Source organism: Rhinichthys klamathensis, unplaced genomic scaffold, assembly GCF_029890125.1.
Source record: "Rhinichthys klamathensis goyatoka isolate OS25496 unplaced genomic scaffold, OSU_Roscu_1.1 h1tg000585l_1, whole genome shotgun sequence".
Classification (NCBI taxonomy): Eukaryota; Metazoa; Chordata; class Actinopteri; order Cypriniformes; family Leuciscidae; genus Rhinichthys; species Rhinichthys klamathensis.
This window is the reverse complement of record NW_026607045.1, coordinates 506,942-520,254: the sequence shown is the minus strand read 5'-3', so window position 1 is coordinate 520,254 and position 13,313 is coordinate 506,942. Positions and strand designations below refer to the sequence as shown.

The window sequence follows — 13,313 nt, the reverse complement described above, 5'->3', positions numbered from 1 at the left end:
TAAAAATATTTAAGCAGTTAAACTGTTTTTAACATAATAAGAAAATCTATCTTAATCACCAAATCACCATATTGAAATGATTTTGATAAATGTAAATGAGCACAAAACAGACTTTCAAAATCTCATGCATTTCAGTGCGGCTTAAATCATTATTGTCTGTAGCCTCTTTTCAACTCTTTGCTTACTAATTACCCTACATTCAGTGATCTCGTGTTCATGCTTGGCCTTATGTCACTGCAGGGCTCTGGAAATATCTGGTGTCCCAGTCCCACTGCACATCTTTAGCTTCGGTCCATCTTCAAATGCAAGGAGAGGATTAGGATGGGCACTCAGAGATGCAAAAAGGCTTTTCTGCAATCCTGAACTCAGCAGTACTGCAAAGCTACACCCTGATCGAGAGACCAGCCTCACATTCACAAGACATTAACCCTAGGAATAATTAAATTATGTATTAATGTGGTTCCTCCACAGATTGCACCATACAAGACTGATGGAAAAACATTTTGAGAGGGATAAACCAGGTTCTCTTGGTCTGTATTCTGCTGATATACAGACGACCTACACTAAAGGCCTGTTTACACCAAGAATGATAAACAATAACAATAAAGATATAGTTTTAAAAAATCTTTCTAAAATGTAAAAGAATAGCAGAGTCCACACCACAACTATAACAATAACGGCACATAGAAACAATATCTTGAAAACACTTTCAGAACGACTTTTTTCCAGCGAATGAACGATAAAGATATTGACAACCAGTGGTTAAATTGTGCCGGGGCTCTTCGGGGCTCAGCCCCGGCACATTTGTGTCCTGATGTGCCTGTTTGCAGTCAGTTGCCTAGTGGAAATTATGTCACATAAAATTTGATGATAGTGATGCTTTTGAAAACATATTTCTGACAATAAATGAAAGATTTTTTAAATGGCATGTCTATTTTGTCTCGGCGGAGCTGAGATGAGAACAATCGGAACACAGCCGTATTCTTGTTCAGCTGCTTAATCTCTTTGTCAGTCGACCATGATCGTTCACCGCTCGCGCATGTGCATCTAGGTGACACGGATAAATGTTTGCAGCAATATATAATGAATGTTCCTGGGAGATCCGTAGTTGCGCGGGATGTGGAAGCGCGCAAAAGTTCCAGAAATGTACAAAAAGTGCCCTGGCCTTGAATGACAAGGTAAGGAAAATAAGACTAAATCAAAATTAAATAACCAAGACTATAGGTTGACCATGTGATTTTTCTCAGGAGATGTTTTGAGCATTTTACTTCAGACACCGGATTATCTTATCTCTTTAAATGTAAAATCAAAATGAAGTAAAGGTAAAACGCAAATAAATTCAAGTGTTGATTGTAAAACTAACCAGTGTTATCATCATTTTTATATCTTAATAATAAGCAGTTTGTAATGACGCAACCACTGGAGCCAGAAATCAAAACTACATACTTGGTTGCCAAGCTGGCAGCTTTGAAGAGTTTTTGTTGAGTCCTGGTTAGACTATGTGTGTGTGTGTGTGTTGTAGTAGTAAAGAGAGAGAATGGGAGAAGGAAGTTTGTGTGAGGTGGACCTGGTCACCACAGACCCAAATCTTCTCAGCTGTTGCTACTGTCATATGCTGCACTGTCTCTTCATGTGGCACATTATGTTTGGCACATTGTATGGGTCACTATATCATAACAAGGCAATACAATGTATAATCAAGTGATGACTGTGATGCTAAATGTCCTAATACCTGTTGATACTACAACAATGCAAAGTATATGCTCTTAACCTTGCAGTTTTTCACATATCATGTAAGGGTGCTTTCACACCTGGATAGATTGGAGACGTTGTTCCGAAACAAAGGGGCGTTTCCCTTTTGGCCCGGTTCGTTTGGTCATATGTGAACATAACAATCGCACTCTGAATCGGAACAAAACAACCGAGCCGAGACCGCCTAGAGGAGGTGGTCTCGGCTCGATTCCATACGAACCCTGGAGCGGTTCGTTTGTAGTGAGAACACAACCGACCCACGAACCGGAACAAATCAATAGGCAAGGTGGTCTCGTACCTTTATGTACTGCTGTAGGAGTTTTTTCGCCTTTGCGCGGCACTGCTCGACGGACCGTTCATAACCCCTCTCTTTCATTTTATAGCGATCTTCTTTTACACTTCGGTGTTCTTGTGTGTAGTGTCCAATATCCTGGAGATGTGTTCTTCCGACCAAATATCTATGAGGCATTTCTTCGTAGCACCAAGTCAACCCGCGATTCATTTTGTGTTAGGCTAACTTACTGTTGTCATGGCGATCATGTCCCACAATGGAATGCGCGAGCGCGACCTGAATGCATGAGGTAGTGACGAAAAGGCGTAAGGAAAGCCCTGGAAGGGTGCGCGATTTGGACCGCTTTACAACAGTGTGGTGTGAACAGAGTGACGGATTAAATTGATTCGGAACAAAGTATTCTGTTTCGGATCTGTTCCGGAACAAAACAAATGGATCCAGGTGTGAAAGCACCCTAAGACTCAATTTCTCCATTTCTTTGCAAAAAACTCTCCAGAAAGTGCCATTTAATGGTTTATTTTTCAAAAAAAAATTCACAGGGGGGTGGGGTGGGGTGGGGTGGGGTGGGGGGGGCATACCCCTGGACCCCTCTAGGGAGATCCCCCCCCACCCCCCACCGCACATAATAAATCCCAATTTAACCCCTGTTGACAACCAATCAGAAGCCACCCTACCATAAAGAGCTCAAGCATTTAAAGTAGATTACAACATAACTGCAGCAAGTGCTTATAATAAACAGACCGATATCACGTGTTGTGGACACTATATAGTTATTGTTATAGCTCTCTTTATAGTTATTGAATGGGCCTTAAATCCATTATGCCATCATGTTTAATGACCCTCTAGGAACAGAGTTAACCTTCTGCTCCAAACCAAAGTAAGTCAGTCTAGAAGGAGGTCTAAGCAACACGAGGATAAGCCAGTATTAGCAAAAGCTGAAACGCAATTCCGTAAATAGAAACAAACATCATGAAAATTATGGCGGCAAATCAATGCCTAAAAGAACCGAGTGCACATCTGATGCTGGCGCGCACGCAAAATTACTTCCGCGAGAGGATTACAGATCTACACGCGGGGAAATGGGAACTCGCGAGCTCATTTCAAACCCTGCGCGCTAGGACATGTCTCACAGCACGCGCATGATCATTCCCCACGCTCTCGCGCTTGATCTGCTCTCACATGCCGCTTTTGCTCGCTCAAACAATTTTTATTTTTGGCAGTCGAGGGGCGGGACTTACTGTTTTAATAACCTCAAATGTCATTGGTTACTTCCCCTTTTCCGGAAGTCAATTGTGATTGGATGCTGTCCAATGACCCATAATTCACTTGACTTGAGACATCACTTTATATGTTTTTATTTTATTTATTTATTGTGGTTTATTAATGTGTAATGTGATTTAATGCATTGTTAATATAGAATAGATTCTTACCACATACTTTATTAACAGGAAGTCTTAAGCCCGAGACACACCAAACCGACGCCAAAGAACTAGCGCTGATGATAGCCGACTGTGTTGTCGCCTCGCGTTGGGGGGAAAAGCTGCACTTGAACACACCGAGAGAACTACAGGCAACTGTCAGCTAAAAAGCGCGTTCTGTGTCTGTGTGTAAGATGATATGTCATGCGTGCGCAGGGTTTGAAATGAGCTCGCGAGTAGATCTGTAATCCTCTCGCGGAAATAATTTAGCGCGCGCCAGCATCCGTTGCGTTCGGTTCTTTTAGGCATTGATTTGCTGCCATAGTAAATCAATCCAGGTTTTGTTTAAATTTGTTTGTTAATGTTCCCAACATTCCCAGTTTTTAATTTACAACTATTCAGTAGTCTCAGCCTCAGATGTCACATCCACGGACAGTTGGCTGACGTCTGATGCATAAGGCACACAAAATGGGAAACACTTCAAGAGTTCGGGGGAAACGTGTGTGTTGCGTTCTTTAACGGTCCACCTGGAAACAAAGCCGCTGTGACACCAAAACCTCTTATGGAAGAAGAAAGGCGTCATGTTTACAATTGTGACACTGAGCACTTATCAGGATCAACTAAATTCTAGATTTTCAAAAGCATGTGAAGTTCACAGCTTAAATGTTGCGCCATTGTTGCAGTTAACTTGCACGACATTCTTTCACGCCCCTAAACATGATGCTGAACAAACCTAACTGTGATTGATTGCTTTACATGTCAGCCAGATGTCCTCTTGGGCAGTTGTTGGCCAATGAAAGCTGCTATGTAGTCCAGATCTTCTACCATCAGTCTGAAGGTCTGGCTACGTGACACTAACTATTCAGCATCAGCAACATCCCGAGTAAGAGACAATATAAACCATAAAGTGTTAACTCTTCAAAGCATGTGGGCAATGTCCATTGCGAATTTTACACCTCCGCCTGAATGAATGAACAAAAGAATTGCAGACATATTCAACTCTATCTAAAGCTAAAGAGAGACAAGTATGAGTGGCCTTGTGGGCCATAAAAAAAAATCAAAGTTTTTCCTACGCAGATGAACCCTAGATCCCACACTGTCCAGCGGAGGAGAGGAGGGTGGAAAAAAAAAGCTGCCCTGCTGGGGTGGAGGCAGAGATCGTCATTATATCACCTTTGTCCACGCCACTAAAAACAGCTGCGATGGGGGACTAAAACACACAAACTCCCAGCATCACACTGCGTGTGTGTGGGATGATATTCTCTCAGCCATAACCTACTGAGTGCATCCTGCAAACTATTACGTAACATTAACCACCAAGAAGAGAGTGGAGGCAGTCAAAGAGAGAGAGAGAGAGAGAGACAGATTCAGATATACTGTTGCGTGCATTTGAAGTAGAGGAAGTGGGTGGAGGGCGTTGGATGCACATGTACACTTCACCATGACTTAAAATAGAAAGAACTCACACGAAATATTTACAGCCAGAGTGCCAAAAAACAACAACAACGACATTGTTGGAGGAAAGACTTCCTGTGATGAAGCACAGCATAATGACTCTCAGCGTGTACAATATAATTGGCTCTTGTGAGGGAGGATGTTCCCTCAAGATCTTGTTCTCTCTGAGACTCTCTCTTTCTTGATGATACAATGACAAGTTTATCACTTTCTGAATCTGCATTTTAAATGTAGACATCTAAATCTAAACAGCCATACTAATAAAGGTAAAACAGTGTTTATTCTAATACACCTTGCTGTAACACTCGTAATACAAGTTAGAATTTTGCTTGCAACATTTCCCGATTCTTTCCAACCTGTCCTCCCCATAATTTAACAAATGGCTTGTATTTCAAGAAAACGTTGAAATTACATTTTTAAATTAACAACAAAATCCACAAAAAAAAAAAAAAGTAACAAAAAAATCTAAATTGTGGCATGATTTCATGAACCACATTTATCTTAATTATCAGTATAATATATTATTTATTGATGTTGTATTTTTACTATATTTGTGTCCATACAGTACAGGATTATTTTCATCATTGATATCATTGTATCATATTAATGTGAGTGCGCAAAAGCACTCAATTGTTATGAAAATAATGTCAAAAATAATGTCGACAAGATTAAAAAAAAGATTAACCCAATAGCATACTTAAAAAAAAAACTAATTGGTAAGAAAAGAGAAATTACTATAGTATACTGCCACTGACATCTTTGTTTGAGTGTTTATGCACAGTATTTAGAATTTTTTTTTTTTAGTTAGAGTTTGAGAAAACAAAACAATTAACTAATATGTATGTCTCAATTAGAGATGCACCTATTGTGATTTTTTTGGCTGATTCCGATTTCTGTTTTTTTGTAAGTGTGACCTGCCGATACCGATTTTTCAAAGAACGATAATTGAAAGCATACACAAACAAAAATCTACTTTTCTTAAAAGCAAAATGTTATTTTCATAAAAAACAAAACAAATAAAAAGACAGTAATAAAAAACTAATAAAAATAAACAAATTTCAAACTACACCACAAATAAATGCAATAGAATAAAGAGAGATCTGAAATAAACACGGCTTTTCAGGTGGGTATAGAGTATATTCAGGTAAAAAATACTACAGAAATTAAAGTAATCAAATGTAAAATGACACTGAATAGTCTTCATTGTAAATATTAAATGCAGATTAATGCTTACAATTAGTTACAAAAGTTATTCAAACCAGAGCAGGGAGAGATTTTCTTTGTCTTGTTCTTTGATTAACATGACAGATAGCAGCAGGAATATTAGACTGCTGTCACTTTAAGAGTTTATGCACCGATTCAATATACTGTTACACAACTTGCGTTATCTTTCTCAAATAATTAGGTTCCAAAACTGACTGTGTTTAACTGAATACTCGCCAAGACGGGCATTTTGACGTAATTTTGTGTTTTTAACTGTTTAAACGCAGTAAGCCACTCATTTTGGTACTTGCGACTCGTCACAAGCTGCTTGAGACTGAGAGGTGGCTTGTGCAATCCACTTATATAAATCAGTAGTGCACGCACTTTTGGTGTGAGCGGGAAACCTGTGGCAATTAGTAAAATTATGTGCAATACAAGCACTATTTAACCAGAGCGAATGTGGCGAGTGAGTGAGAAGTTGCGGGTGTGTTTCACTTCGCTGTCGGAGAGAAGAGAGCGACGCACCTGAGTGCGACAAAACGGATCGGTAAGACGTGAGACTGACCGGATGGTTACCGGTCAGGGCCGTTCATGAGGAAAATCATCCGATTCCGGTCCCTGGCCGGTCAATCGGTATATCTCTAGCCTCAATCCTCAACAGTGTTGAGTGTTTAATCCAAGACTCATATTTCATATATCTCATTGCAAAATAACTATAAACAAATAAAACTGGGCCAACTTTAAGTCTTTGCATCAGCCAGCAGAAACAGAGCAAAGAGTAAAAAAAATTCTGCAGTCCAGAGATGTGTCTGTTTTTTCCATCTAATGTTCCCACTTGTATTTCACCTTTTCTTCCAGACGTAGGGGTTCACCCTATGAGTCCTGAGCTGTGCTTCCCAGGGTGCCACAGATGAGCCAGATCTCTGTCAACAGAATCATTACACTGCTAAATTGCTACAAACCAGGATTGTGCTCCTTTAACCGCAAAACACAGTGCTTCCTAAACGAGTCTGACTGTTTTCTTGAGCAGTTGCAGTCTATGCTCTATGCTTCTCGTGCAACTGGGGTCAGCAGTGAAAATGACTTGGTTTAATAGCAATAACAGCTATTTTCAATGTACAGTAAAGACAGTAAAGACTAAAGGCCTTAAGAAAAACAGAAAAGCAAAGACACCTACCGGTATATAAATATATATATATATATATATATACACTCACCTAAAGGATTATTAGGAACACCTGTTCAATTTCTCATTAATGCAATTATCTAATCAACCAATGGCAGTTGCTTCAATGCATTTAGGGGTGTGGTCCTGGTCAAGACAATCTCATGAACTCCAAACTGAATGTCAGAATGGGAAAGAAAGGTGATTTAAGTAATTTTGAGCGTGGCATGGTTGTTGGTGCCAGACGGGCCAGTCTGAGTATTTCACAATCTGCTCAGTTACTGGGATTTTCACGCACAACCATTTCTAGGGTTTACAAAGCTATTATTTACTTATAAAGCTAAGTATTCATGCTGATAGAAGAGCAACTTTGACTGAAATAACCACTCTTTACAACCGAGGTATGCAGCAAAGCATTTGTGAAGCCACAACACGCACAACCTTGAGGCGGACGGGCTACAACAGCAGAAGACCCCACCGCGTACCACTCATCTCCACTACAAATAGGAAAAAGAGGTTACAATTTGCAAGAGCTCACCAAAATTGGACAGTTGAAGACTGGAAAAATGTTGCCTGGTCTGATGAGTCTCGATTTCTGTTGAGACATTCAGATGGTAGAGTCAGAATTTGGCGTAAACAGAATGAGAACATGGATCCATCATGCCTTGTTACCACTGTGCAATAATCCAATAATGGTGTTCCTAATAATCCTGTAGGTGAGTGTATATATATATATATATATATATATATATATATATATATATATATATATATATAATTTTAATAATTATAATTAATATTTATAACAAGCTTGTCCTGGTCCATGGGAATCACTACATTATATACTACACTCGGTACACATTCAAACTGAAGCCGATGCCTATTTCTAATAAAAACTTGAGCTAGCCACTCAGAGCACAGAAAATACTTCTCTTTCATAAGGCATGAACAATGATTCACAAAGTCCAACTCAAGAAAAAAGCTTAAAATAATTCCTGTGGGTGAAAAATCTGAGTAAGCAAGCAACTCTGCTGGGACTGGATTCTTTTACATCATCAAAGCACTGATTGCATCTAAACTGTTCAAATGATGAATGCTTTCTGTGAATCAGGTGAGTTCACTCTTAATATCTACAGTCGGCTCCTGCTGAGTGGAAACAAACTCTGCTTCTGTTGAACAAAATAATATTCTCAGAAATTAATTAAAATTACAAAGAAATAACAATATCCAATGAGACTGGATTCAAATCGGCTTTTTAGCTAAATGACAGGATGGTGTTGTTTATATTAACAAAATACTATAATTATGTTGTTTAGTCATGTACCATGGTAGTCCTTCTTTCAAGTGCACTACTGTTCAAATGTTAGAATTTTATAATATTTGTTAATGTTTTTGAAAGAAAATGCTTACCAAGGCTGCATTTATTTGATCAAAAATGCAGCAAAAACAATATTGTGAAATATTATTACAATAAAAAAAAAACATTTTATATATTTGAAAATGTAGTTTATTCCTCTGATGGCAAAGCTGTATTTTCAGCATCATTACTCCAGTCTTGAGTGTCACATGATCCTTCAAAAATCATTCTAATATGCTGATTTAGTGTTCAAGAAAAAGAGATTTCTTATTATTATCAATATTGAAAAAAGGTCCTTAATATTTTTTTTATGAAAACCATAATACACTTTTCCGGGATTCTTTGATCAAAAGAATGTTTAAAAGAACAACATTTACACCATTACTGAAAAATATTAACTCCATTATTGAATTAAAATGACTAATCATTACAATCACTGCACCATGGTACCTCTATAGTACTTTAGAAGTATGATTAAGATGCCTAATATTAATCAGCTGTCTTCAGGGGTTTTATAAAAGACCATGAAACCCTGGCCCTGACCATTTAAAAGCAGCATTAAGGTGCTTGCCATTCAGGTGTAGTAGGGCCGCATTTGGAATTCACCGCACAGAGCCAAGCTGCCCACATTACCATCACAATGGTACTTCCAGCATTGATTCAACAAAGCACGCAAATACAAACATTAATATTTCAGTTCACAGGATGGTGAATTGCATCTGCAACACTGATTGTGAATGAGAGAGGTAGCTGTCTACACATTAGGTACAAGCCCTCCTTCACTGACAAGCCAAAATAGAACATTAAACTGAACAGAGATGCAAAGATCAAATCACTCATACTGTATATTTAGAAGCGTGTAAACAGAGCAGCTTGGCTCTAGTGAAATAAACCCCATTAGTTCAAGTACTGCTAGCAGACTGGCACTCTCAATCCTTCACTCAATGCCACTCAAAAGGCTTCCCATCCGGATACCTGCACCACTGAAGGCGGGAAAATCCGATAAAGCCTTGGACTGTTTGTTGATGGACTGACCATCAATAATGTATTCCACCAGCAACGTTTCTGGCTCCAGCGGTGGTGAAGAGCTAAAAGCCCCGTTGCCCATGGAGAGGCTTGTTATCTGTGGATGCAAGTTTCCGACAAGTTTACGCCTTGATGGCTCAACAGAGCGGCAACAAGGGATTAAGCCTGATACAATGCAGCACTGAAGCGACCACTGTAACACAACACCTAAACCAATGAGCATTCTGTTCCAAAAAGATATGAAAAAGTCCCTTTTAAAAGAAACAGCAAAGCAATACGACACAAATAACACCCTCGGATTCTCAACAGCCGACACGTACAAAAAAAAGAAAAGCTTCTTCCCTTTAACACTAATTCCCATCTTCACTCTCCTTACCTTAGTTGTGACAATACACAGACAATCCATTCTGAGCCAAACAGCTCAAGCCAGTTTCCCCTTCATCAGCACCACATTAACAAACAGAGAGAGATGAGAGAGGAGAGAGAGAGATTGAAAGAGAGATGAAGGAAAGGCACGGCTGGAGCTAACGCTGACAGAGGAGCGAGTCCTCTCTGTGTGCAGGCATGGTCTTGCCGTAGTCCTACAGCCCGGCGCTTGTTAGCGCTATCCACTGCTCAGCAGCATGGCTGGGGCTCAGACTGCTGAGATCACAGAGCATCCCTCCTCCTCTGGAGCTCACCGCACAAGCGCACACCCATGCGTGCGACAACAGACACAGACGCTGAAGATTTACCACTCTAGCCTGGAGAATCTGCACTACGATTGGGAAAATTGCTGTTATAGTCACTGTTTGTGGTCTGAGAGTTAATTTTTCCTCCTTTGGTTATCTGAAGCAGCACTAAGCCGTTTTTAAGCCAGTTGTGGAGAGGAATGAAGTGTAAGAATAAATTCTGGGCAGTTTGGAGGGTTTAAGAGAGGGCATTGAGTAAGCAGTTCACGCTGATCTTGACAACATCAATCTGTCTTGGAAAACCACTGAACCACTGGTGAGCTCAAATAACCTGACTTTTAAGTGCACAGGGCAAGCAAATTATTGTGAGGTACAAGACAAAGAGACTGGCACATCAGGCCAGATGCATCACACAACATCTGTTCTTTATATCAAGACCTTCCCCAGTAATTTAAACGAATAAACAGACAGGAGGGGAGAGCTGCCTACTGCAGTTATAAAATAACAACATGAAATGTTTGTGTCGTTAACAAATAAATAAAAGAGAAGTCGTCTTGAGAAAGAAATGTAACCATAGCAGGGGGGATTTCAGCCTTGAAAGGGGTCTTGCACAACTATCGGTGTAGAGGAATGTTTTTGCATCAAAATTTGCTCAACTAAGGGGTTGATGAGAGATTTGGGAAAATATGTACTTCACCGTGAATCAAAATGGATAAAATTACTTAAAAGTCCCCCTGCAGTCAATCATTTTATCCCTTAAAACTCATCTTTGATCATCAAAATGACATATTTAAGCATATCAAATATTAAAGGAGAACTCTGGCGCAAAATGAACCTTTGGTCTAATTACACATTGTTACCTAGTCAACCGTTATCTGAGATTTGTTTTCATGATTATCGAATGTAAATAGTTTTATCTCTAAAAACAGTTTAGCCTATAAAGCTAGTATATTGGGCATAGTGTAATGACAAATAAAAATCGCTTGTTAATACCACTAACAAGGCTGAAAATAGACCCACACTAACACGGTAGCATAATGAGGGTCCCTACCTTCAAACCGAAGCATTGAGAACTTTGTAAGTGTACAGACAGTTTAATAAGAAGATATTTTAAACATACAGTCAACTTCGCGAATACAGGCAGAATCCATCTTTGAAATACAGCCTTTACCAGTCGATCTACGAACGCCGATCCAAGTGCGCTGGTGAGATGTGAACGAGCTATAAGTTGTGATAAGGTGATCGCGAACAGCAGGCTTGGATCGGCGTTCGTAGTTTGACTGGTAAAGGCTGTATTTCAAAGATGGATTCTGCCTGTATACGCGAAGTTGACTGTATGTTTAAAATATCTTCTTATTAAACTGTCTGGACACTGACAAAGTTCTCAATGCTTCGGTTTGAAGGTAGGGACCCTCATTATGCTACCGTGTTAGTGTGGGGCTATTTTGAGCCTTGTTAGTGGTATTAACAAGCGATTTTTATTTGTCATTACACTATGCCCAATAAACTAGCGTTATACTAGCTTTATAGGCTAAACTGTTTGTAGAGATAAAACTATTTACATTCGATAATCATGAAAACAAATCTCAGATAACGGTTGACTAGGTAACAATGTGTAATTAGACCAAAGGTTCATTTTGCGCCGGAGTTCTCCTTTAAAAGTATTGAACTATTATTTATAATATTTAAGTTTAAAGCTGGGCTACATGTCTATAAAATGCTTTTCATAACAAATCTGGTGAAATGAGTGGTGCATGTTGTGTTCCCAAATGTGTGCTAAGCGACCCAAACTCAGAGCAGGTGCAGTGATGGAGTTCATGTGGGGCAGAATATACTGCGTAGACACTGAAAACACCAATGAGCTGTGCATGTGTAAATAAACAGTGCATCCATTCTTCTCTGAAATATATTTATAAATCGGAGCCTTTGAAATGTGATGATCTTACTTAGCTGCTACATCGAAAATCATCTCCAGAATCGTAAATGAATCATTTAGAATATGTTGGGACTCCCTTTGAAAACAAGATGGTACATCAAGGTGTTTCTCTTAATAAAATTAATTCAAATTGAACTGTTGTTGTATGAAAAATGTCTATGTAAAAAAAAAAAAAAGATATTGGTGTTCAATGGGAAAAACTTAGCAACATACAGCATGGCATATCTGTACAAATGCATAAAGTTCATCTACGAAGCATCTTCAAGCACTTGAAATTCCACATGGCTTTCCAGCTGATGACCACCGGATTGCCTGGCAAGGGGCGGCAGTTCTTGAATGACCAAGAAAAATATGCTGACCAGCTGACTGCACCCCTTCCCCCATCTCTATTAAGCTGTATTAGTACCCAGGCCTACTATCTTTCTTATCGTTCTCTTCTTCTGTCAGTCTTACCTGCTGTATGTACACTGTCCGCTCCTCCAGTTCCAGCTCCTCGCAAAACTGCAACCTGATCACGGCTTTCATTCTGCATCTGACATCTCAATGGCTCTACGACTCACTTTTCAAATACACACACACATACTAAGCCCTTCAGCAGATGGGCCTCAAAGCCGCTTTGAGGGATCACATTATAGACTGAGTACTTTAGCGTCCTCTCCACAACACTTTCCCACAGACAAAGGGGAATAATTAAGAAACGAGGTCGGCAGGACATTGAGACAGAAGCTCAAACATGAACTTGGCGAGAGAGTTTCTGTTACAGTGTTTAGTTTTGTGTTCTCCTTACATGAACTCGAAGCACTGTCCACTTTGCTAACCGTGTTTCCAGAAGAGAGGCCCCTCATATTCACAAAAAATGTTTTAAAGTTACTAATGGGCTAGTATAGGACTCTAAAACATTAGAAACAATGGCATCAGTTTGTTACTGTGAGACAACCCGGTTCAGGTATGGGACAAGAAAAGCTAGAACTTAATGGAAACATTTAAAAATAGCCTGGAGCAGTTGTAGGCTCAAATTTTCATATTCAATTGAATTAT

The 13,313-nt window shown here is 39.5% G+C and overlaps 1 protein-coding gene across 28 annotated transcripts in view; it reads right to left on the bottom strand.

Moving 5' to 3' along the window:
* Positions 1-13,313, bottom strand: part of dlg2 (discs, large homolog 2 (Drosophila)) — a 298,249-nt gene that overhangs the window by 221,550 nt on the left and 63,386 nt on the right. Inside the window, exon 1 of one of the 28 annotated variants that reach the window (XM_056240241.1) lies at positions 12,729-12,815. The exons of 26 other annotated variants lie outside the window; for them this stretch is intronic. In XM_056240241.1, the coding sequence (XP_056096216.1) occupies positions 12,729-12,800 (72 nt within the window). In that variant the 5' untranslated portion in view covers positions 12,801-12,815. Of the gene's footprint in view, positions 1-10,044; positions 10,326-12,728; positions 12,816-13,313 lie in introns of those variants that run through there. One more of the 28 variants, XM_056240238.1, reaches the window with a different exon arrangement.